Raw genomic sequence first — 24771 nt, forward strand, 5'->3', positions numbered from 1 at the left:
AGTGATCCAAAAAGCTATGATCAAGATGTCTATTCTTTCCTATAGCCCCATTGACAAACCTAAATTGGGTGATTAGCAAATTTGGCGGCTCTGTGCTGACAGACTCCAAGGATCTAAAGGTAAAAAGTGCATTATGTCATTATACTTACCAATCCTGGCTTGGATTGGAGGCACACAAAGAGGTAGGGTTGAGGGCAGGTGCAATCGGATGTAATATGGTAGGAAGAGAATGGAGGACCAATTAAATAGAGAAAATTGGCTGCAAGACCTAGCTGTTGCAAGGTCAAAAGGGTTGTTAGATGAAATTTCAAATACTTACATTTGGGTTTGCAAAAAAAGCTTAATCACACAGGAATAAGACAGATTTAAAGATATGAAACATTTATGGATTTTGGAAGTGAAATGTTTTCAGGCAAATGTGTCTGTGGTTGCAAAACATGTAACATACTCAAAAGCAATACCCTTTAGGCTCATTGCTTTGTAAGGCTTTAATAAACTGTTTATTAACTGGGGAGCAGCGAGTGTGCGTGTGTGCGCGTGCCTTGTGTTGTGTTTTGTCTGCTGACGTCACCACTGGAACTGCCTTGTCACGCGGGGTTAGTAAAAGTTGGGATAGAGAGAGAGTGAGAGAGAGAGAGAGAGAGAGAGAGAGAGAGAAAGAGAGAGAAAGAGAGAGAGGGAGAAAGAAAGGGGGAACGGGACAATTGTAGGGATAATTCATCTGCTTTTATAGCGAAGATTACTCTAGAGAGCACTTCTTTGTTGTTGAACAGGTCGGGAGACAGAGAGAAACAGCGAGATAAGGAGAGGCAGAGGCGGCAGGCGACTTTCTCTGAAGTTGAAGCCAGAATTTCGGTCGTTAACTGCCAGAGGAAGCGGAGCCAGCGACCTGTATTTTGGATTAGTGAAACGAGGGGGAAACACGGGTTCGTGTATGGCCAAAAGATCACCAGTTAAATGAACAAAAGTTGAAGTTCGGCGTCGTGGCAGTCGGTAAATGTTGTGGCATTTTAGGAGAGCATAAATTGCTCCAGCGGTCGACGGTCGAGTGGCGGGGTAAAACCCGAGCTGTCAAACCCGATGACTACTGCAAACTGCCCCGGGAATGAGGAGCTGGACTTCAGACTGATCTTCGGAGAGGACGGGCAGCAGCAGCCTTTAGGCCCCGCAGGTCAGTGTGTGTCTCTGTGCCCAGTTGCATGTTTCATACTGTTTGTACTGGTAGTAAACTCATGGCATAATGTGCTGTTACCCACTTAGCTATTGTTGCCTTTAACTTAACCCGGCAGCTTTCGACCGCAGTGTCAATACTGTGTGCTCTATAAAAGAGGAAAAAGAGGAACTGACCCTGACATTTTTTTTGGAGAAATTGAGACATTAAAACATCACGCGTCTTTCCTGTCGTGGTGGCCCAGATAATGTCCACAACACCAGCTGTCATTAGCTTGACATGCTAGCGGGTTAGCACAAGTGCCGTTTTTGTCGTGTGCGAATGAAGTTAAAACTTTTAAGTATCTCCTACAATTTGTGCACAGATAACTTATCAACGGCGTGTAACTGTGTGGCGGGACTGTGGCAGTGTTAAGAGTGCCTGATGGTTGATATGGTGTAAGTCAAGTATGGTTGAGAAAGGAAACAGTTTGAATGTCACTTGAGCACATTTCTGAAAAGTAGCACATGCTAATGTTGTCAAAACAAAATAAGTCAAAGCTAGGACAGGTGTGTCGAATGTGTAATTTCATTGTAAACAGTCTTAACTGAAATAAGTATTAATTACTGTTAAATGTATACAAAAAATGTATATGAGCATAGTGTAAGAGATATTATTTCTTGTTATTATATCTTATTGATATTTGTACATGTAAAAATATTAATGTTAAGAGTTGAGTACAGCTATGCACAATGACAACAAATTAGTTAATTACTGGTTGTAAGAAACTGTAATCTACAAAGGAAAAATCAAATTTTGTAATAGAAGTATTAAGGAAAATTATTAAAAGTAACGTATTAACACCAAGAGTTTTTAAATTTTATTTTAAAGTTGGATGTCACTATAATACATCCAAACACTAACTGTACAGACAGACTGTAAGAGGAGAGGGCATACATGGAGGTGAGGTGGCCCCCTGTATTGAACCATGGCAAATTAAATTTCCTCCCTTAATAGGCCTGATGTGTGGGAGCAAAAAGTTTAAAAATAAGCTCTATCTACTGTAGTACAAGCAAATGTAAGTTAGAGTTTTGTCACTAGTTTCACATGTCACAAACAACCTTTTCAAAAAGCTACATTTTTTTTGCGGTTTAAGGTGTACACCATGATAAATGAATTGGCTATGGTTTGAATCTAGATGAGGATTTTGCAGCATGACACTGCCATCACACTGCACTCCTAAAAAGGTAGAAACGGCAAATGAAAGGACAAAACTAACTTTTTAGAGGGTTATATTGGAAACCAGAACCACAGAAGAAGTGACTGTTACTGATGCAATGCCTGGGTTTATTGATTTATGATTGGTTATACTAGCACTGACTAGTATATTGTATTGGAAAAGCAATGGAAGCAAAGTAGGTAATCAGTGAGAAGATAATTGGAGAGTTAAATATGAGTAGAATTAAAGAACTTATTTCATAGGACAGATATTTTGGATTAAGTTTGGGCAAAGATTCTAATTATTGTTCAGTTAAGTGATGTTTGTTGCAGGTTTCAGGACAGAAATGAACATTTCTATTAATATATTGATCGTATTTGTTATTTACAGGTGCTTAATGTTCTTACATTTTGTCCACTCGAGGCAGTTTCTGTTTGAATGTAATGTATAGCAAAATGCAAAATGGTAACCCTGATATCTAATACGAAAGATTGGAACAGATTTCATCCTTTCGATATTCATTTGTTGTCACTTGAGGCGACAGAGTGACAGAACAGATTCCAAGGATTCACCAAAAATGCAAAAAGAAGAAGTTAATGTTATATGTTTGCTAATGTTGAATAGAGATAATTTGTGCTCATATATTAGATCATTGCAGATTCCATGAAAAAGGTGAAATGTTAACTCAGAAGTCTGTCTTCAAATGTATAATAATTGCAGACAAACAGGTAGACTTCCATGGTGGGAACTAGACTCAGGTGGTGTTGCAGTGAATTGAAAAAATATTGGAAGTGGCTGAAAAGGCTGTGAAAATGATAAATTATCTGATATTGCTAAAATGAACTACACCCTTAGTTATTCCTGCCATAAGCTGCTGTCTTTTGGGGTTTTGGTTATTTACTCAATCAAAATTCGGGAAGGCTGAGTTAAGATCATAAAAAGGTCATGAGCTACATTTGAACCCAAAAAATAATGCATGTGGCATTTGCCTTGGTCTGTTCACCCATGATAAATTCAGATTCTTCATTTGTTTCTGTCTCTGGGCCTAAACCACTGGAACTAGTGAATTCTTTGGCTGTGTCCTTTTCATGAAACTCTGGCAAAGTAATGGCTCCATGAAGGTTTGGCTCGTGCAATCTTAAATCAATTTTTCCTTCGATTAAAAAAGAAGTTTGATTTGGAGATGGGACGAGGGGAAAAACTGCAGTTGGAATAAGCGTAGGAATAAAAGCACCACTGTGCAAGTGGTTTTAATCTGGTCCGGACTGTATGACTTGGCCCAAAAGGGGGGTGCCTGTCCAAATTAATAACTGCAGTGTAATACAGGATCACACAGCCAGAGTAACAGGGAGTTGCACACTGCTGCGTTGGTCTCCTTCTCTGAAGACAAGGCTCAAGTCAGGACTTGTTTTTCTCACAACCTGGAGAAACTCTTATGTGAATATCTGACAGGTTTCTGCTCCCCTGAGCTTTTACATGTTGCTTGAACTGGGATGTGATTGTTATCATTTCAATATCTATGCAGCTGGTTTTTCAGATGTTTGATTTAAGAATTATGAAAAGGAGAGGTAACTTCTTCCGAAATAAAAATGAAAATATAGAGCCACATTTTCTATCTCTTTCAGCAACTGTACCAAAACTTACAATAATGTCCTTTACTTTCTAAAAAGGTGTTGTTATGGGAGCTGGTTACTTGTGTTTATGAAAAAATCTCCACTACATCCTTGTTATACTTTCATCTTATTCTTTAATGGAGCTGACTGTTGGATGTTGGCTTCCTTTACACCTTTACTCTGAGCTCAGCTGTCTGTAATCTTCCTGTCATTCAGCATTTCTCCTTGCATATGTGACTGTGACACAAAATCTGTGTAATGGTGTGGTACAGAATAACACCCTGCCTCTCTGTCTGTCTTTTTTGTTCTTTTCTTTGTATTTTTGTCTGGTTGTCTGTGTGTTTTTTCCCTTCTCTCCCTGAGTGTTTTCTTGTTCTGAAGCAGTCACCTCTTTGAGGGGAAATATTCTACTGTTCTATTCAGAGGCAATGAGCAAACTTATTTTAAGGGTTTTACCCTAATTATTTACCGTGTCAGCTGAATAGAAGAATGAATCCCTCTGTGGATTAGCTTAACTAGAAAGTGAGACAGGGTCATTCAAAATTCAATGAAAAAATCTGAAGAAAGGACAAAGAATAATTTAAAAACTATGATTATCATGATTTTTATAGATTTACAAAAGAGGAATCATAAGATTATTAATAATGATTGATTATGATAATGAAGCCTCTTCTAGAAATACTTTTTTTTTTAAATACTTTTTCTCAGATAGGGGAATTATCTAATAAACTATTCATTTTTTGTTTTACTCTTTGGTCAAAATTAAAAGACTTGTTGTTGTTTGCATTTATTTGGTGTTGTCTAGATCCAGGAGATGGTTTCAGATGGTCAACAAAACAGTTCATTTAGCTAAAATTAGCAACATTGAAACCTGACAGGACTAAACAGTTGGCAGACAATTCAGATTTGGTTAAGTTAAGTTAAAATTGATTACACGTGCTGGGATTTTGGCTGTGGTCATGTTAGCTACTGAAGTATTGTTGTAAAATGTTGCTGATGTCCATTCATCACACAACAATCAAACAATTTTAGACATCCAATAGAGCTGTACTGATAAATTGGTGAGCTAATATTATCAGCTAGTTTTAAGTTATAGATATACTGTAGGTTGCTGCATACATGTTGGTCAACACAACAAACTTGGACTGTTTATTTTTCGACCATAAAATATCCTGCTCAGTACATACTGTATCTATTCACCATTGTTGTAGGACTCTTAGTCAAAAATATTTCTTAAATGGTAAATGTTTATATAAAAAAGATTGGAATTGGATTTTCTCAAACATTAATAGTGGTATTGGCCTCAAAAAACAACAGTTGAGCTGTAGTTTGTAGTTTGCCACATTGACTTAAAAGTCCGCTAGCTTGATGCATTTCATTATGTTAACATTGACAACTCACCAGTACGTAGTTAGCTGAATTTCTACTAGCCTACTAACTATAATTTTGACAGGTGTATGGTATTAAGATAGATAAAGATAGTTAAACTGTTCACAGGTTTCCTTTGGATTCAAAAGAGAATCTGGTGTCTCTCGTTTTTCTCAGTAACGACTCGGAAAGAGGCACTGTTTTATTCTCTGTGCTTGAGGTGTGACACTTGCCCAGAACTGCCATGAGAATCTGCAGCTTTAACAGATTTACTGTTGAAAATCAATGTAGCAACAAGTAGTTAAAAGTGGTTAAATGTTAAATTTAGATTAACATTTAACCCTTGTCGATCTAATCTGTGTTAAGATCTAGCAAGTAACTGTGACTCAAGACTAGGGGAAAAGCAAAATATTGTGGAATGGTGGAGTATTTCATGTCACAAGAACAGGGTTTTCCATAGGTTTTCGGAGGGCTTAGTTGCTGTCTGGGTTTCAGGTGGTGGGCGTGGCTGGTGGTTTTTCACATTGTTCTCAGCCATTATCCTTACCGTATTTGTGAAAGAAAGCTGGCAACATTTTTCGTACCTCTAGTCAATAGCCTATTCTTTTCACCAAATAACATCTTTGGTATTCAATGAAGATGTCAGTTACCTTAACTTGTACAGCTGACCAATCACAAGAGGAGCAGTGAGCCCTGTCATATCCCATAGTAACGTCAAACTTGGAGAAGCTAGTCATAGAGAATCTTATTATGTTCCAATCAGAGCACAGTGAAATATGACATTATATGTGAATACAGTCTAACTTTGTTTAGCTACCAAGCCAAGTTAGATACTAACATTAGATCATTCAATGTATCTTTATGTAACCTCAACTAACTAGCGTCACTGGCTAACAACTAAGTAATTCAGTACATGATATCTATGTAATTTAGCTAGGTTAGCAATTTCTTCATAAGTAAAATAGGCTACATTAGTTATATCTTACCTTGATTAGTTTGGTGATGAACATCGGTCTCCACCCATCCCTCAACACTCAAACATTCATCAACACTAATGGTTGATTAGCAGGTCATTCCTGTTGCCATCTCACCTTTCTGTCAATGTTGTTTATGACATTCATTCTGATATGTCTCCTAAATGCCTTTTTATGTTCATTCAGCTTGAGGCACTACACAAAAACACTTAGGCGCAATGCCTAAGCCTTTCTATTGTAGGGAAAACCCTAAAGAAGATGACAACATAGCCTACATCAGGGAGGGGAAAAATTAAACAAGTAAAGTCAACTGATTCTCATCACTGTCTATGTGAGCCGTGTGGAGCACTTTTACTTAAGTTTTAACATTTTGTCTCGAGCAAGTGTATTCTCTCTGTTAGAGGTCCATAGAGCAAATCTGCTCCTATTCATCCCCTTTAATGTCTTTCTGTTGACTTGTTTTCATTCATGCTGCCTGTAAATACTGTATTGTGTTGGTAAAATTCTACTGAATGGCGACATTCATCCCTTAAATTTTGGTCGACTAAGTGTTTGGAAAATCTTAGTTCTACCAAGTTCAATTTTGTTTTTACAATGACATTCATATGCATAAAGTTTATTGAGATCAGGGTGTGCTTGTTAATCAATGTGTTGATTTAGTTAGTTTAATAGTTATTTCACACAAGTCACAAAAACCATATTCTCTGCGATATTCACCTCTGAAAGTTTTCGTATGAACTATTCCTTCAGTAGAAAATAGATCAGTAAAAAGTGGTCCAATCCAAGGTCTGGGAGATTGTTTGTTTTTGTTGGTGCCTGTCATTTTGCATTAATTTATGCAGTAAAAACAAGTTAGTTATTTAGGTCATTCATTAGGAAATATACAACAAATTTGCTGGTTCCATATCAAATTTTGAATGTCTTTGGGTTTTGGTCCATTGGTACAATGAAACAAGAAACTTGAAGATGTAATTTTGTGCATTTTTGGAAATTGTCAAGGCCGTTTTGAACTGTTTTCTGATGTTTATAGATGATGAGATTGAATCAATAATTAATTAAAAAAATATTAATCAGAAAAATAATTGCAAATTGCAGCCATATAGTATCCCGATTGTAGGGGTGGGGGCAGAAGTCTAAGGCAGCTATCTCAAAATCTATGCAGATGATCAGAAATGTTCTGCATGATTTGAAAAATATATTTTTTTGTAATTTGTATGAAATGACCCATATAATAAAAATCTCAATTAAGATATATAAAAAAAATTAAGAGCCATGAAAGTTGCTATATGTTTTATATATATGTATGTACACACACACACACACACACACACACACATACATTGTTTTCAGTTAAACTTCACAATAAACATTAATATATCAAATTCTCTTTTCTAAAAGAATTTCATTAAGAAAAGTAGCTATATACAGTGTTATAGTACTTTTTGTCTTTTTTTAATTTTGTCGTTATTAGTTGTTGAAAAAATAAATGCTTAGGTGGCCCGTCATAGGAAGGGAGGTATGTCCTGTTTTGAGTAACTTTGTGTGTAACAGCTGTAACTCCCAGACCTTTTCACTTTGTAGCTTACAGCTAACTCATTGTGAAACAAACAGCACTGAAAGTGGCAGTATTAGAGACGTGTTTGATGGTTTCGCTTGCTCCAGAGGGTGTCCTCACGTTTGCTTTCATCTATTGTATCAAACAGGGTAAGCTTGGTTGTACATACTAATTATAGAACATATTAGAACATATTTCCCTTCATGGTTTTTGAATCTAGTTTCATACATGAAAATAACACAATCCATGTTACAATATTGTTGTGGTGTTGTTGATGTTAAAATTTGTACTTTGGCTTATCCCTTTAAGGAACTCTTATTCCATTTGGGGAACAGTGTCTATTGTGAAGTGACTTTGTGAGTAGTAGAAATAGGTATTGGTGAGTATTGGGTTATGCAGGTCACAAGCAGTGGCCTCATTGGGTGTTAGAGGTGGTATGAGGCAGGGGGGCAGAAGTGCCCTTTATGGGTGGCAGAGTAGTAGATCCATAGCGGAGGTTACTGGCTCTCTGCCCAGACATGCCATGTGGGGTTCAGATGGCAGGGGGGAATGAAAGGAAAGGGGGGCACACCACTCTCTAGGTGCTGGTAAAGGGAACATGAACAGCATTTTTGTTCACCCACTCACCTTGTCAAGACATATCTCAGTTTCCTTTTTCGTTAATTCCATGTACATTGACTGAAAGAAGTTTTTTGCGGTTTGTTGGTTGCTGCAGCACAGAGCATTGTAGACGCGCCAACAGGACGACTGGGGCTTCTTTCCTCTCTCACTGCTTTCTCAGGATATGAAAGAGACCACCAGTGACATCAGAAAGACTGATCTAGGCTAATGAAATCTCCAGATGCCAGCAGTCACCACAGCCATTTAGTCACTAGACAGGTTTGATTTTGTTCTGTTCACGTGCTGTGATATTTCTTGTACATGTAGGGTTGACTTTGTCATACTTATATATGAGAGTATGTCAAGGCACATTTTTATCATAATGAAATGATCACACTTAAGCAGCTAGTGGAGAAAGCTATTTTGCCCTTGTCTGTCTTGTTGTCATTGCTCTGCTTCTTTGAACCAAGAGCACGATCCGCTCAGTCCTTGTCGTGGGAAAGACTGAAAGACTGAAATTACATCGCTCTCATGGTGAACTATTTTGAGCTCCCAAAGAGAGTGGCAGAGGGCAGACGGCAGGTTCTAGTGACTCGTTCGTACTTAGAGCAGGAGAACCCCTCTCGCCCCGGCACGTCTGCAGCCTTCAACTTTTTACTGCTGAAGCGCTTTGTGATCGTAACGAGGAGAGGAGTGGAAGAATGCTGTGTGCCACATCGCCAGGTGAGTGTGTTGGCACTCCCAGACTCAAGCCAGGTGTGTTTTGTGTGTACATGTGTGTATGTTTGTCTAGACTTCTAGGTTGAGGGGTGGGAGCAACCAATCAGACAAACAGCTGTCATTAGAGTACAGGCTATTCTGAAGAAATTGCGTTTAACTTTCCCTATAATGACAACAGAAGACATTAAATTTTTCACTGACACAAAAATACATAAAACCAATTTAATGAAATGTGTCCAGTCCAAGGTTGCTGTATGTGTAACATTAAATATTGCTGATAGTATCTTCATGTTCTATGCTCTGAACTTGACTTCCGCTTAACTAATGTTCAGTTGGTCTTTGTATTTCTTAATCTTTCTTAATTTTGAATATTTTTATCATTTTAATTGTGAAGCTTGTTGATATTAGACATATTATTCATAAGGAGTTTGATAATTGTTGATATGAATGGGCATTGCTATTATAACAACCTTCAACACAAATTATCTAATAAAAACTGGCGAAAAGGAAATAAAAGAAGACAAAAAAACAAACAAAAGACATACAAACAAAGCTTTGGTCATTTTTCAGGAAGATAAAAGGACTGTTAGCTGATTTCTTTAGACTTTGTTAAACTTCTTCAGATTATTCTTCAGATGAAAAGCTGTATGTTAGAGAAAGAGAGTTTATACTTTATGACTTCTTATTTCTATGAAAATGTAAAAGACAAGAGAGGTCAAAGGTCAGACAGTCATGCATGAGGTCCACATGTGGGGATAGATCACCATGTGGGTGCCCCCTAACCTTACTGAACTGAAGGGGTCCCAGCACCCACTGTGATGAATGAGACGTTTGTTTCCCGGGGCGAGGCATGAGTAACTATGTGTGGCATCTGTCTAGTTTAAATTTAGTGTAACTGAAGCTACCGCTGGCTGCGCTGTATCAACATGTCAGAGGCTGCATTACACCAGAGAGAAAGCTGTTGAACTCCTTCATATAGTTCCACTTTTTTCTTTCTCTCTGTGGTCCCTTTTTACTATGAGGCGTGGCTTGCTACACACGGATTAGGGTGGTTTGAATCCCATTTTATTTTAGGCTACCCCTCAAAGCTATACATCAGTTAGGCTAATACTTGGTATTGGCACCTCTGCCCCATGCAGTTTTTCTTGTCCCACTCCCTTTATATGTCTAATGATCGCATGTGACATATTCTAAAAAGAGTTATTAAGAAGCAGTGATTGTTGCAGTTCACTTTATTTGAGGTGAACAATGACAGGAGGTTTTAGATAGGATATATAGGAAAAGGTTTGAATTAAGTTTTCACAAAAAAGAAGACTTGTGATGGTGCACATTCCCATTGAAGCCCATGTGGTTGAGTGGACCCTACTACATGGGTCAAAAGTGGAATGTGGACCATGTGGACTTGCCACTGACAGCGAGGCGAAAAGGGCATTACACACCAATTGTGGGTAGAGGTTTTAACCATAACCTTAACCATAACTGCTCATCAGTTTATGCACATTATGCTGAAAAGACTAAAGCACAGAACTGGTTTCTGTGGTAAAGATATTCTTGGCATCTTGTATAGACTTGTAGCTGTGAAAAAGACATCAAGGACAGGTTTTCCTACTTTAGTTATAGTTTTTTTTTTTCTGTATGTATATCTCTTCCATTTATTCTTTTTCACAGGGGAAATTGGTGTCTTCCTGTTTTCTCCTTGATTATTTCCTGCCAGTTTTTTGTGTTGTTTTGTGTCGGTCTGATTAAAAGCACGATAAAGAGTAACAGGACTGTTATGAGGTTATTCCCCCAAGCAGAGCAGATGGACCCTTTACTTGAGGACACAGCCTTTATTTTTATCACCTCAGTACATCCTCTTCATGTATTTCACCACTGCATGCAACACACAGGATGGGAAGAGGCTGTGCTTGTATAGTTGTGTAGTTTATCTGTGTGAAGATGGGTCAAGGCCAGGACAGCCATACAATTTATATACATTTATGCTTGGATATCATAGAACATTGCATGATAATCTGTACGTTGTGCATTTGTTTTGGGTCTATACTATATACTGTAGTATGCTCCTCTATCTGGGTCTCTCTTTGCTCCGTCTCCCTATCACACACACTGTGTCTCTCTCAGTTTCTCTCACACATAAAGGCAGACAAAAGCTCTGTTTTCCCTATCTGTCCCTCTCCTTTTTCTTTCTTTCTTTCTTTCTGTCTTTCTTTCTTTCTTTCTCTCTCTCTCTCTCTCTCGGCTGACTTTTTCAGGCACATACACAGTCAGCCCTGACAGATTGTTTGAATGTCACCCCTGCTAGCAGTAGCCTCTGATGTTATCTGCTCTGGGTTATTGCAGGCCATCAAGCAGCCTGTGTTCGCCTTGGAGGCCAATCTTCTAATGCACTGTAGCTCTCCTGCTCCACTGAAAACCAATACATACAGAGCAGAAAGTGTTCAGACCCCTTCAGTTTTTTCACATTTGTTGTGTTGCAGCCACCCTCAATACCCTATAATGACCATGTAAAAAAAGAATTTTAGAATTTTTTCCAAATTTATTAAAAAGGAAAAACTGACATATCACATTGAGTGGACATGGTTTGGTTGTCCTTCTGGAAGTTTCTCCCTTCTCCACACAGGATCTGTGGAGCTCTGCAAAGTAACCATAAGATTCTTGGTCATCTCTCTTACCAAGGAACTTCTCCCTGATTGCTTTGTTTGGCCAGGCAGCCAGCTCTTGGAAGATTGCTGGTTGTCCCAAACATCTTCCATTTAAGAATTACGGAGGCCACTGTGGGAACTTTCAAGGCAGCAGAAATTTTTTGTAGCGTTCCCCAGATCTGTGCCTTATTCAGCTGACTTATTCAAAAACCTGTGTTTACTCGCAACTGGTCTGTTACCAGATGTCTCCCCTACGGCTGGTATACTTGAAATGTATTTGTGGTGTATGATGCTGCAGCTGAGACGACTGCTTTTTTAGTTTTTACTCTATCAGTGTATGAATTTTACAAATAGCCTACTTTTCATCCTCCTGTTTTCCTGTTTTAGTTGTACTGTGAACTATGTTATTTTGAATACAACTACAAGTAATAATGTTTGTCCTGGGTTTTGTCTTGCAGATACATGCATGAAAAGACCCAGTAAAGCATATACATAAACAAAAACAAAAACCTTTTCCCAGAAATGTAGCTGTGTTCACTGGTTTTCCCATTGTGTTTCATTCAGATTAAGGAAACCAGGTTTCCTGTCTATATGACATTTAAGAAAGCAGGTTACTGCAAAAAGCAGATGCTAACCCAGTTTCCTAAGTGTACATAAACATGCTCACAGATACAACAAAGATTAGACCTTCTACTGGGCCAGTAAATGTCAGACGTATCAGTGAATACAATGTGCAGATGCAATAGCATTAAATCATTTGGGCATACTGATTTTAATTTTTGTTGGAGTAAACTCTTGACATGGTGAAAAGCTTTGTTGCCATCAGTGATGTGGCAACTGTAGCGTGTAGCTTCATTTTTTGTGGGGTTCCCCAGAGGTCTGTCATGGCTCTGTTTCTGTTTTCTATTCATACGCTTCTTTTGGGGCATATAAGCCAAAGACACATCAATGAGTTTCATTTTTGTCGACATTCAGCTGATAAAACCATAACGTGACCGACACATTCTCCGTTATCTATCTTTGTCTGATATTAAGTGCTGAGAATGTCTGCCAATCAAATGATTCCAATTCAGTGATCCTTTTTGAATTACTAGTCCTTGTTCTTGTAAATATAGCTTTGTCATTTGATACTTGCCCTAACAAGAAGTGTCTCCCCCACATTTTTCAGACATCGTTTTCTTCTATTTTTATGCTCATAATTAGAGGGATTGTGTATTGAGTTCTGAGAGCTGCCAACACACAGATGACCTGCGTGGCAAGACTGTGCGTGAACACATCTTGCTTAGACGCTGACACAGGATTGAAGCTGCTGTTGCTGCTTTCGCTACACAACCTGTGCAGACGAAGTTTTAGGTTGACTGGTGCTTTGGTATCAAGACCCCTCAGCAGTGGAACTCTAGGTCTAAGGGTCTCAAGCATTCAGAGTCAGGGCTGTCTTTTAAATCTGTACTGAAATATCATTCTCATCTTAAGTTATTTTACTTTTTCTTATTTGGTATTCATTTTCTGTTGTTTAATTACCTTTAATGCTACAATTTTTTTTAATGTTAATGATAATATTTACTATTGTAGGTAGTTAAGTATTTTTATAAATGCAATTAAATAAAGATTATTATTATTATGATTAAAATATAAGTGTTAACCTTTCCTGAGATATTTTTAGAGTACCAAATTAATAGATCCTAAAGGCAATTAGTGATGTGTTTGAAAGCGATCTTCGTGCGTTGGTGGGTATTTAGTTCAGGTGGTTACTTGGCACTCTGTGTTTATCCCATAATGTTATCTCGGCATGAGATTGTTAATTAGGAGCTTAATTTAGCTGCCGGCATATGTTAACATTGGCTTAGGCTGCCATTGTTAAGCCTCTTCTGGCTGGTGAGTCTGCTGTGACGGCACAGGAAGGCTTTTTGATGTAACCCTAACATAACATTACAGGGTAAGAAAATAACAAGGCTCTGCAGATGCCAGGTTAAACTGAGACGCATACATCAGAATTCTGCTGTCATCAGAAGATTGCCTTATTTTCTGTCACATTAGGATTTCGCTCTTTCTCACTCTCACGGAATTTGATATGTACACACACCAAGCCACCTTCACATACAGGGATCACCAGTAGGTCTGGCACAAACCCAGTCAATAGTTTAGAGACACAGGTGTAGGCCAGCCCTTACAATACGTGTGTGCATGTGCGTCACAGGCGCTGTGTTTAGAAAGGTAGGCAACCAGCCAGCCGCAGAGTTCTTGGAAAACCCAGGGGGAAGGATTTAAATTTGCTTTTGTGAACTCTGCTGGGAATCTCTGCAAATATCTCTATGAACCCAAATGTTAACAATGCAAAATAAAATTTTTCATTCTAAAAATGTTTTGGAGACTTTGTTTGCTGGAACACGCTGGACATTTTCTTTTTTTTTTAATTATTGTAATTTATTCAATGTATTAATCAAGGTACACACTCGTTATCAATGTCATGATAAAACTCTAATTTTCACTCAGTTCATTTAGTCACAGCCGAACACAACTTAGTTTTTAGTGCCACTGCAATCCCTGCCCTTTTGTCACATAAAAACCAATCCTAAAGAGTTCCACAAAGAGAGGTATTCCAATTTTAAATTTGGAAGAAAGAGCACTGGTGTCTGATTGGTAATCTGTATTTAGGTATTGCAATTGGTTTCAGCAAAGAAAAAAGTTGGATTGGTGCATACCTAACTCAGTGCATAAAAACAAGTCGATGCAGATTGAAACAAAAGTTTATCTTCTGTGGGAAGCACGACTGACAGATATCTAAAATGCTCCGGAAACATTAAAAAAAATGTTCATTACCATTTAGCATTTAGATGTTTCACTTGTTCTACAGACGACATATTTAAAAAACATCACATTTACTGATTTTAAATATGTTGATTGATTATGTATCTGCCTTACATGCCATTTATCCCATGAGGCTTATGGTACATGTCATGTTGGCACAGTTTTGTTGTGGTCTGTTGGTCAGCAGCTCTTCAGGAGAGCTGAAAGACGAGACTTGGCTGAACACAAAGCCTTCTGTACAGGGGATGTAAGCAGAGCCTGTTCTAATCAACCTGCTTGCCCACCACAAAGGGAACCCTGGCTTAGGTTACCCTATTGCTCCAGCACCACATGGTGTTGGGGCAAGTGGGTAACTTAAGACAGTAATATGAATTGAGGTGTACATACGCACACTCACCCAAAAAAAGGTATACTCATATACCCATACAGTATGTACAAAAAGACACAGGAAGGCACAGAGGCACAACCACAGGCACACAGGAACATATACACATTCAAACACCACCCACACACATAGACATACACATGCACATGTACACACAAAGAGAGGTAGACAGAAAGATCGTCTGCGCACCAGCAGGAACCTGCAGCAGCAGTGAGCTTGTCATCCTCTCTGGGAGAGAAAAATCCTTCCCTCCCTCAGTAGTAAACTGGGCTTTCTCAGAATGTGGGCCTGTGTGTCACTGCCGGTCACAGGACCCTGACACACTTTGTGTGCAGTGAGAGTAGGAGGGGGGAGGAACAAAGTCTCTACAGATTATCCCCCAAGCGAGAATCCCCAGGCAGTGTGACGGTCAGCCAGAGGCCTGTTGAGCTTTGTGTCGAGTAGCCAAAGTGAATGCCACCATCACCAGTGGGTCAGGCCGTTCCCGGTGGTTGCCTTGAGAACACACTGGTGTTTGTGGTGTGTCACAAACATCCAACAATCCGCGGTTCACCGAAACATCTCCCAGTGAGGCAAAGCTATTATTAGCTTAGGTACAGCAAAGCCTCTTAGAGATCTTTATTTAACCGGATTGGCTGTCTGATGTATGGACACTTGAGGAGTGTGTGACGCACCAGGCTTTCAGGAACAGTGCAGGGGCTTTGCAACCAAGGCCATTGATAAAACAATAGTACCATTACATCCTCTTGTCTCCTCTCCTCTCCTCTCTGACCTCCTTTCCTAAGGTGACTGTTGTTTGGCACTGACAGGGGGGTTTCCCACCACCCACCCCATTCCCCACACTGGAGGGTTTTAGGTAGCAGGCTAATCTTATCTCAGGGCGAGGAGAGGGCTGTGGGCCAGGTAACATGGTCGTCCCCTGTCTGACCCTCATCGGTGCAACGCTACCACTCTCTCCTCCATGTGTCATGATTGGTACGACAAAAGTAGAAAAGAGACCTATGACTTTTTTTAAAACCTTCATCAAATAAGCATGAAACTGTTTTGTAACAGAGAGACAGAGCATTATGGCAAATAAAAAAAATATCAATTTGACCTTTGAGTATGTTAAATTAATCTTACACCACTGACACTGTAGGACAACCCAGCTGAGGGATTTCTAATCTGTTATCTGAGGAGACTGACAGAGACAGCCCAGAGACAAGTTACTGCTCTTATTACTATCAACAGGCCAACACAGACATCTAATACAAAATCCAAGACTCTCAGAGCATAATAAGCTATATTTCAATGTCATAAATATTATCCACATAGTAATTACACAATACTATATACATGATGACTGAGTTGGTCACCCATTGCCACTGGTACCACTTGAAAAGATTTTTTTTAAGCGTAGCAGCAAAAGTTGTGCCATCTTTGCAAACAGGTGGTTACAGTATCTGTGTGCACAAGGTGAAAATTCAAAGCACACTGTCACACATGAACTGCCAATACCCAGGGGTCGCCCTGTCTACATTAGCTTCTAGTGACTGCTGCTTTTTATTGCACATTGCACTGCCTATACCTAATTCAGTAACTGACACTTTTCTTCTTCTGTTTTGTCTTCATATAATAATACGTTCTAAATAGACCATTGTCTGATTGGTAGCCACTTGATTAGTCTCCCCCTAATGAAGATTGCATCAATTCAGACAAAACACATAAGACATGATGATCTGCTTGAAATTTAAATTTACTCCAAATCGTGTCAGTTTGGGACTAGAAACTGTGTACTATTATTTAGTCTTGTTGTTTAAGAGCAATGTTTTTCATTGACCACATCCACTTAATAAACCAACTTAACACAACAAAACAACGACACATAAAGAGGAAAATAAAAACACAGTGCCAGATTTGCTAAGATAAAAGCCCTGGGCAAATATCACTGTGACTTTCATTCAATTTGCACTCTCAGTTTGTGTGTGATTAGCACCCAATTTACTATGGCAGCAGCTTATTACTCAGTCAACACCTGGGATTGCTCTGCCTTGCCCTAAATTATCTGTATTGAATGTTATTTTGGGGTGATTCAGCAGAGCTAAAATTAGCTGACCAGGTTGCGTTTTTAGCTAAGCAGAAAACCAGAAAAGCATACTGCCAAATTCAGAAAAAAACCTGCAGATCTGTATCATGTACTAGGAATTTGAATTTTTTTCTCTTAAAGTCTGGTGTATGTTGTTTGACACTGGCCTTGGCGGAGGTCTGCGCACTCTGAGTGCCCTTGTAGTCTACTGTTTAACCTGTAAACTCCTCATTAATCCCTACAAGTTCTACCTGCCACATGCTGTTGTTATTGGTTTCTGTCAAATGCTGATGCTGATACTTTTTGTGCCACTTTGTGCTTCCTCAACCAGCTCAATCTCCCTATGTCTACTTACTTTTAACTTGTATGTTTAAAGTAGTAGTATGTTTAATGAAGCAACATTGTCATATATGGTGGAGTCCAAAAGTCTGAGACCACTTGTATCTTAGGGATCTGAGTTTGATTAATATGTTTTAGATTCTTTGCTCCTCATGTGCATTTGGGCATTCGTTGTTTTGAATCAAATGTGGTAAGCTCCACCATTCTGGCTCCTTAGAAAAGTTGAACAATACTCATATTGTCTTTATAAACTGTTTGTGCTGGTAGTATTGTACAAACATGATCACCTGGCTGTGCCTCTCTCTAAATATTGTCTTTTGATGTCTGTCCTCCCCTGAGATATATGGTGCAAAAACAAGTCATCAGACAAGTGAGGGGAGAGGAAGGCAGACTGTCTCGACTGTTCTTTTCTTCCCATTCTGCATCTCCCTTCCCTTCACCATGCTAATTAAGTCAAATCCTGTGGCGGATTGATGGTTCGTCTGCCTCAGCCATTTAAAAAAGCATCTCAATGAGGACAAGATGTGAACATCCACTCAACGGTAGAGGAAGTGTTTTAAACCACCTATAGACTTTTAAGACATGATATCTGTTATAATGCATTTATGTCTCTGCCCTCACCTCACTCCCTTTTTCTCTGTAATTCAAAATATTTTGAACATGTTTCTCTATATCTGTCTCTAGGATAAGGGCTGTTAGAAGGAAGAATTAATGGAGTGTGTAAATTGCTCCTCTTCTCTGGCAAATTGTTTAATTGTGTTTTATTTTTACTTAATAGAGTTTTTTTCAGAGAGAGAACATTTTGCAATCCAGAAAAAACAACAAAAATCACAATGGAAGAAATGCATGTCACTATAAAATTACAGGTGATGTTTCTGTTTTCTGTGAGCATGGTGTGGTGCACAGTACAGTGTAGTTAATGAGAAATGAGCGATGTTTTGAAAATGCTTGCGTATGTGTTCCTCACTTAAGGTGTGAACGCCTGTCTATACTGCCCTGCCCTTTGTTTCGTTCTCACTTTTTCTTGCCTCCTCTCTTCCTCTGTTTTCTTCATGTTACTGTAGCTCCCAGGTCATCAGTGAGTGAGAGGATGCTTTGCTTTTTGTAATCTTCACAGCCTCTTTCTCTTCCTCTCGACTCTGTTGTCCTTCTCTTGCTCCCTGTCAGTCAGTCAGATGCTGTCGTCAGAGGATCCACTGCTGGGTCTTGTGACAAGCAGGCAGGGCCAGTGCGAAGCCGAGCAGCTATAAATAAAGAGCTTTCCGCTACTGCCTCTGTTGCTGCTGTGGGATATAGAGAGGGAGGGAAGAAGCATATTGTAGCTACACACACCATTCCCAAAACCCTTTTACTTTTTATAAACTTCTTTAAGACTAGCCTTAATGTCTGATTTGACAATGCTGTCATATTACTAGCATGTGGTTATCATTTAATATAAGAGAATCAAATATGGGAATTTACATTGACTTATTACCAAGTTATGGCCTATTTATCTGTGTTTAGTAAGTAAAGACTTCAGTGTTGTGGTGGTGAATTGAAATACTTAATATAACTATTTTTACTAAATATTATAAAAATATTGACCCAGTTTAGAATGTAACAAAACAGTCTCTTATTTTTTATGCATGCTGGTACAGTGGAGAGAAAGTGGTCTCAGACCTTTGGACCCCCCTGTACATTTTAGGAATATAGAGAAGTGTTGTGTAATGATTTCACAACCTTATCCTGTGTAGGCTAAACTGTGGTTTTAGCTAAACTACATGTTTTATGAACGCCTATTGGCTTATGTTTTTGCCCTGGTCATTTTGCAATTTTCTGAATTTCTTCTCCTTTCTCAGTAAAGCAGAAATGGTTTTTTATCATATCTTAAAAGGTCAAAGATAGGACAAGAGTGAAAGGATGGTATTACACGATGTTTGTTTCACAGTAGATTATATGAGATGTTTTTGATTTTTTTTTAATTTATTTATGCTTGATTAGGTGAATGGTACTGTACAAAAGTAAATGATGAGTTCTAAATTGTGGCCTGTATTATTCTGAAATCTAAACTGACAATGCAGATATTTTTGGACACATTTTTAATAGAAAAATAAAATATCAGCTCCAACTGTTCTAACATGAAAGTGGCTCTGCATGTGAAATTAACTTTTCACATTTGAAACACTGGGAGGGTCTGGGTGGGGGGTTTATTCCCTATGGGAGCAGCAGAGCATATCCAGTGGAAGTTTATCAATAACCTCTAATAGAGTAGTGCCAATGCAGACAAGGGGCTTTTGTCTGTTTGTTTGTGTGTGGGTGTGTGTGTTTGTGTGTGTACATGCTGCCTGTGCCGGATGACCTTTGGTATAAATAGCCTGCCAGCGCTAGCTGTGATGACAGCCGACAGCACGCACCGTTGTGTGAATTTGTTTCCTGAGTAGTGCTGTTCATCGGTTATCCCTCTTGGAACAATGCCTGTATGACTGCCTGCTACCCAGCAACACTCTGGCCTCTAATTTCCTGAATATGGGCTCAGTAGCAAGTGCAAACTCAGGGCGCAACCGCACATGGGTTTGTGACCAAATAATTCTTGCAGTTTGGCAACCAGAAGCTGAATTGTAGTCCTGGTGTAGTGCAGTGTTGGCTGAAAGAAAGGCAGAAGCAGGATGAAGACGTTACTAGTAGAATGTTGTTTCAGTTTCCTCTTATCCCTTTTAAAAGTAACAGACATTTTAATAGGTCAGGAGGAGAATCCAGACCTGTCTCTGTACTGCTTCAGAAGAGGCAACACCTAAAATATGTCTTCGGTATCTTGGTTGCCTTTGGGGTTGGCAGTTTTGCCTCATAATCATGGTTTCATTGTCCTGGACTGAAGAACAAGCACAAGCCAATTTTAGGTGAAAATAATGTTACTATTTTTTTCTCACTGTCTGTTGCATTTGTGAATTTGATTTTTGACTGATGAGAAGGATAAAGCATGGGTTTGATACAAATGAGGGATGTGTTGGTTGTATGCTTACAGGTGTTTTTGCTTGGTCTGCACAAACACAAACGTAGATGTGCCACTCATAGGCACGGTCTCATAACTGATTGCATCAATGTGTCTTGTGGCGCTGCGATACATATGGTATAGTCTTTTGTCCAAGGTCACTCGTGCAGTTTTAATCTTGATCTCATCAAGAAGTTTAAAAGCTTGTGTTGTTGATCAGGATTTTACATCAACAGTGTTTTTGTACTTCATTAATTCAGTGAAGTTGAACTAAGAGACATTGAGAAAAAAATACAATAAACAAAAAATATTCTCCAGATGTCTGTATCTTAATGTTTCCCTCCTTTTCTTCTTCTAGATCTGGAGCCTGATGACAACACATCATTCTACATACTAAATGTGGGCCAGCCCCAGGCTATGGTCACTAATCACCAGTCTATTGGCTTGCCTCGTCATGGCATGCAGTCTCACTCCCAGGTCATCAACACTTCCCAACGCCTTCAGTCACAGAAACCAGGATCTGAGCCTCCAAGCTATGAGCCACAAGACTCCAAGTATGGCACCTCCCCTCTACTGCCCTCTGCTCCTGTTGAGGCACCAAAGGCCTTTGAGTGCCCCAGTATCCAAATCACCTCTATCTCCCCTAGCTGCCAGCAGGAGATGGATGCCAATGAGGAGGATCTGAGGGCCAATGGCCCTGATGGGGACTACCATGGTGACAGGCCCCTGTCCAGAGACCACCTGTATTTGCGGCTAGACCACTCATACCGGGACTCTTCACTCAGCCCCAGCCCATGCAGCAGCCTCTCCTCTAGGAGCTGGTTCTCTGATGCCTCCTCATGTGAATCATTCTCACACGTCTATGATGATGTTGACTCCGAGCTAAATGAAGCAGCTGCCCGGTTTACCTTAGGCTCCCCCCTTACTTCCCCAGGCTGTGCCTCCCCTCACACTGGTGGTGGAGTTCTGGAGGAGCAGCCCCATTGGCAGCACCACCACCCCGCCTTTGTGCACCACTCCCACTCTGTCAGCCTGTCACCACGACAGTCCCCCTGCCACTCGCCACGCACCAGTGTCACTGACGAAAATTGGCTTAGCCCTCGGCCACCTTCCAGGCCTTCCTCACGCCCCACGTCACCATGTGGGAAGAGGCGTCACTCTAGCGCGGACATCTGCTATCCCGGCTCATTGTCTCCACATCACTCACCCACACCCACGCCAGGACCTTCACCTAGGGGCAGCGTTACGGAGGACACCTGGGTTGGCAGTCCCTCTGTAGGCATGTCGCCCTTCCAGTGCTGCCCATCTGAGGCAGACATCCCATCCAAGACAAGGAAGACCTCACAGGACAGAACAGCTATGCAGTCTGGGAAAGGGGAGCTAGGGCTAGATGACCAAGGAAATATGTCACCTAATCTAGACTCTCCCTCAGATGAGGCCATGCACAGCCTGAAGAAAGATGGGCCTGGGGAACAGTTCCTCTCAGTCCCCTCCCACTTCTCATGGAATAAACCCAAGCCCGGTCATACACCTATATTCAGGTAAATTCGCTGATGTTGAGGAGAATACGCAGAAAAAGGTGGAGGACAATCTTTTCCAAATTCAGCCCCATCTTGCAGTGTTCTAATCCAGCCAAAGCAAATGATTTATGCAGATGTAGAAGACTCAGTGGGAGATGAAGTGCCTTTAATCTTTTCAAATGTCAGAGTGGACTGTTTTCTCAACTGGCTGAAAGAATTTTCTGTTGCAGTCACTTTGTTGTATTCTACTTCCTGTTTGTATTTGAGAAAGACTTGGCGACAGTTGTGTTGCCAGTATTTGCGAGGAATAGACTCTTTAATGGATGACAACCTAAAGCTTGCAGGTGTTTTAAACTTAAGAGGCAAAAACAGAAGGTGATATGCTGATGCCAGCATTATCAGTATTTTTGTGAATTATTAATGCAATCACCACTTGGCAAGACAGCATGTATCGTCAGTCTTAAAAGCAATTAGTAGGCCAAGGCTAAACAATAAACCTCAGTGGTGAATGTTTTTATTGAGTGTTGTGCGCTGTCATAAAGATTGAAAACCCCTTTTGATCTAGGAGGGAAGCGTAAACATTGCAGTGCAGTAAATTAGTATCAAATAGCATTTTAGATGAATAATAGACCTGTTGATGGAACTCTGCAGATCAATGTTCAGTAATAGGGGATTTTGAGCTTTGTATCAGCAGTATAAATCTGACTTAGTTACATTGTGGAGTAATACAAGTTTATTAGTGTGCAAAGGGAGTCACAGGGACGCACACCCACAAGTCCTCCAAACATACATACATATGCAAACACACAGGCACAATCCACATTCACTCCACATTAAAGAGTGATGGGTGCAATCAGAAACTCATAATGGAGTTTTTTAGGAGAGGAGTCTGCTGTCGGTTCTTCAATGTGTGCAGCAGATGAAGACGTGGCCTTGTTTGTGTGCACTGGCCCCTAGCGCTGTAAATCAGCACAGGGCACATATGGCAAGGGGGGCAAACACATGCATGCACACACATGGATAGACATAACACAAATGCTCGCTCACAAAGACCTAACACTCTCCAGACAATAACAGGGTCAGCTCTGATGAGTCACCATTTGATCTTTGCATCCTTGCCCTGGTAAGTGAAATTTCTGAAGAGAGCCACAGCTAAGACAGGGACAGAACAATGTCCACATTGCTGTAGAGTTAAGTGCTATATCATGAAAAACCCAACCGGTACTTCTTTTTGCAACAATGCTGTTTACTCTAATTGTGTCCTACAAGTATTTCCTCATAGCGATCCTTGCTAATGTGCTATTGCCCAACCTACCTCCAGTAGTCACTAGCACTGGCATAAAATATAGGGTAGAACTAGCTTTCCGTTTTCACAGCAGACAGTCAGGTCAGGTGAGTTCCTGTCTGCCATGAGATAGAAGATTGTTAAGATGCCTATATGCATGCATATGTGTGTTAGTGGTGTTTTGCACAGATGGTCCAGGTGGAATCAGTGGGATTGGGTTAAAGTGGGTGGCATTAAAAATTGGGTGGGTGTTCAGACGCTTGTTTTGACAAAGAGCCTGCCCATGCACTATACCCTGAGCTGTCTATAATGAGATATTAAATGGCACTTGTATGAATTGGTTGCCAAAAGCTTTATTTGAACAAAAGGGCAGTATTATTATGTGGTAAATGCAGTTAGTATAGCTCCAGTGAGTAAACAGACACCTGACTAGAATTTGTTAGCAGAAAAATAATCCGGCAAGTAACCACTACATCACTGGATTTAAATAAAAGTAGGATAACTTGTGCGATGAGAAATCCAGTTTCATTTGATGAAGCAGCAGGGGTACTGATGGTATTAATAGTTGGAGGTTGTATGTATGCTTACTGGTAAACCATAAGGCAATCAGTAAAGGCTTTGAATGGATTTTCAATATGAAACTACTGATATGTTGCAAGAAAATGTAATTTCTTTGTGACTTAAAATGTGACTGGCCCACACATTCACACAACGTGTAGCTGCAAAATTACCTAATTCATTGGGTAGAAAGGATGCTAGAGGAATGATGAAGACTTTAGAGAAGACTAGGTTGTGGGAATGTGACTGGACTTTGAGCCCCTACTCTATGGCTTAGACATTTGAGAAAGGTTATGCTATGTCAGGACATAGGCTGCTGCTCCTGCTGTGCTCCGTCACAAAGATCATATTTCCTCTGTCTTCCTCTACTCCTGTTACCGTAGCAGCCATGCAAACCCACACTTCCTGGGTGGTTATGTCATGCCTACTGGGAGGAAAACATAAGGGTGATGCCTCTATTACATTGTGTTAGAGTTTGATCTTAGATAGAGCTTCTGTCAGGTGAAAACCATATTTGAACATCAAACGGAAAAGGACTGAACTGAGTACTTTGACATTGCAACATAGCACATTATAGCACACTGTATGTTCATCATGGCACTTGCTCACCACAGTAATAACCATATGGTAAATCATAAGAAGAAAAAAGCTAAACATGATAAGTGCATAACAGCTGTTTGTGGTATATGTGCCTGTAATCATGTGGGATTTTCTCAACCTGGCAAGTTAGTGTTTATGTAACAAGTTTTGACCTAAAGTGGTTTTAGGGGACATTTCCATGTCATATGTGGTAGGAGAATCTCCAACATGTAACTCAGTTAGATTTCTAACCACACGGCTTCCATGAACTGCACAAAATTTCTACAAAATATCAGACACATACCTTTTCATTCCAAAATGCAGCTTCTCCTTTGGATTTAATGCCAGTTTGTTGGCAGTTTATGAAGTTTAATGGCTCCTATGAAAGCCTAACTCACATGTGTTTAATTCAGTCTGATCAGA

At 39.9% G+C, this 24771-nt stretch overlaps 1 protein-coding gene across 3 annotated transcripts in view; it reads left to right on the forward strand.

Moving 5' to 3' along the window:
• Positions 1-610: 610 nt before the first annotated feature.
• The window catches only part of nfatc3a (nuclear factor of activated T cells 3a), a 63622-nt gene continuing 39461 nt past the window's right edge, over positions 611-24771 (forward strand). The window contains exons 1-2 of one of the 3 annotated variants that reach the window (XM_023411962.2): positions 611-1171; positions 20765-21947. In XM_023411962.2, coding sequence (XP_023267730.1) covers positions 1081-1171; positions 20765-21947 — 1274 coding nt within the window. In that variant the 5' untranslated portion in view covers positions 611-1080. Of the gene's footprint in view, positions 1172-9090; positions 9203-20764; positions 21948-24771 lie in introns of those variants that run through there. The other 2 variants (XM_023411959.2, XM_023411961.2) reach the window with 2 other exon arrangements.

The sequence above is a fragment of the Seriola lalandi genome, unplaced genomic scaffold (assembly GCF_002814215.2).
Source record: "Seriola lalandi dorsalis isolate HSWRI2012SDOR001 ecotype SW California unplaced genomic scaffold, Sedor1 jcf7180002054474, whole genome shotgun sequence".
NCBI lineage: Eukaryota > Metazoa > Chordata > Actinopteri > Carangiformes > Carangidae > Seriola > Seriola lalandi.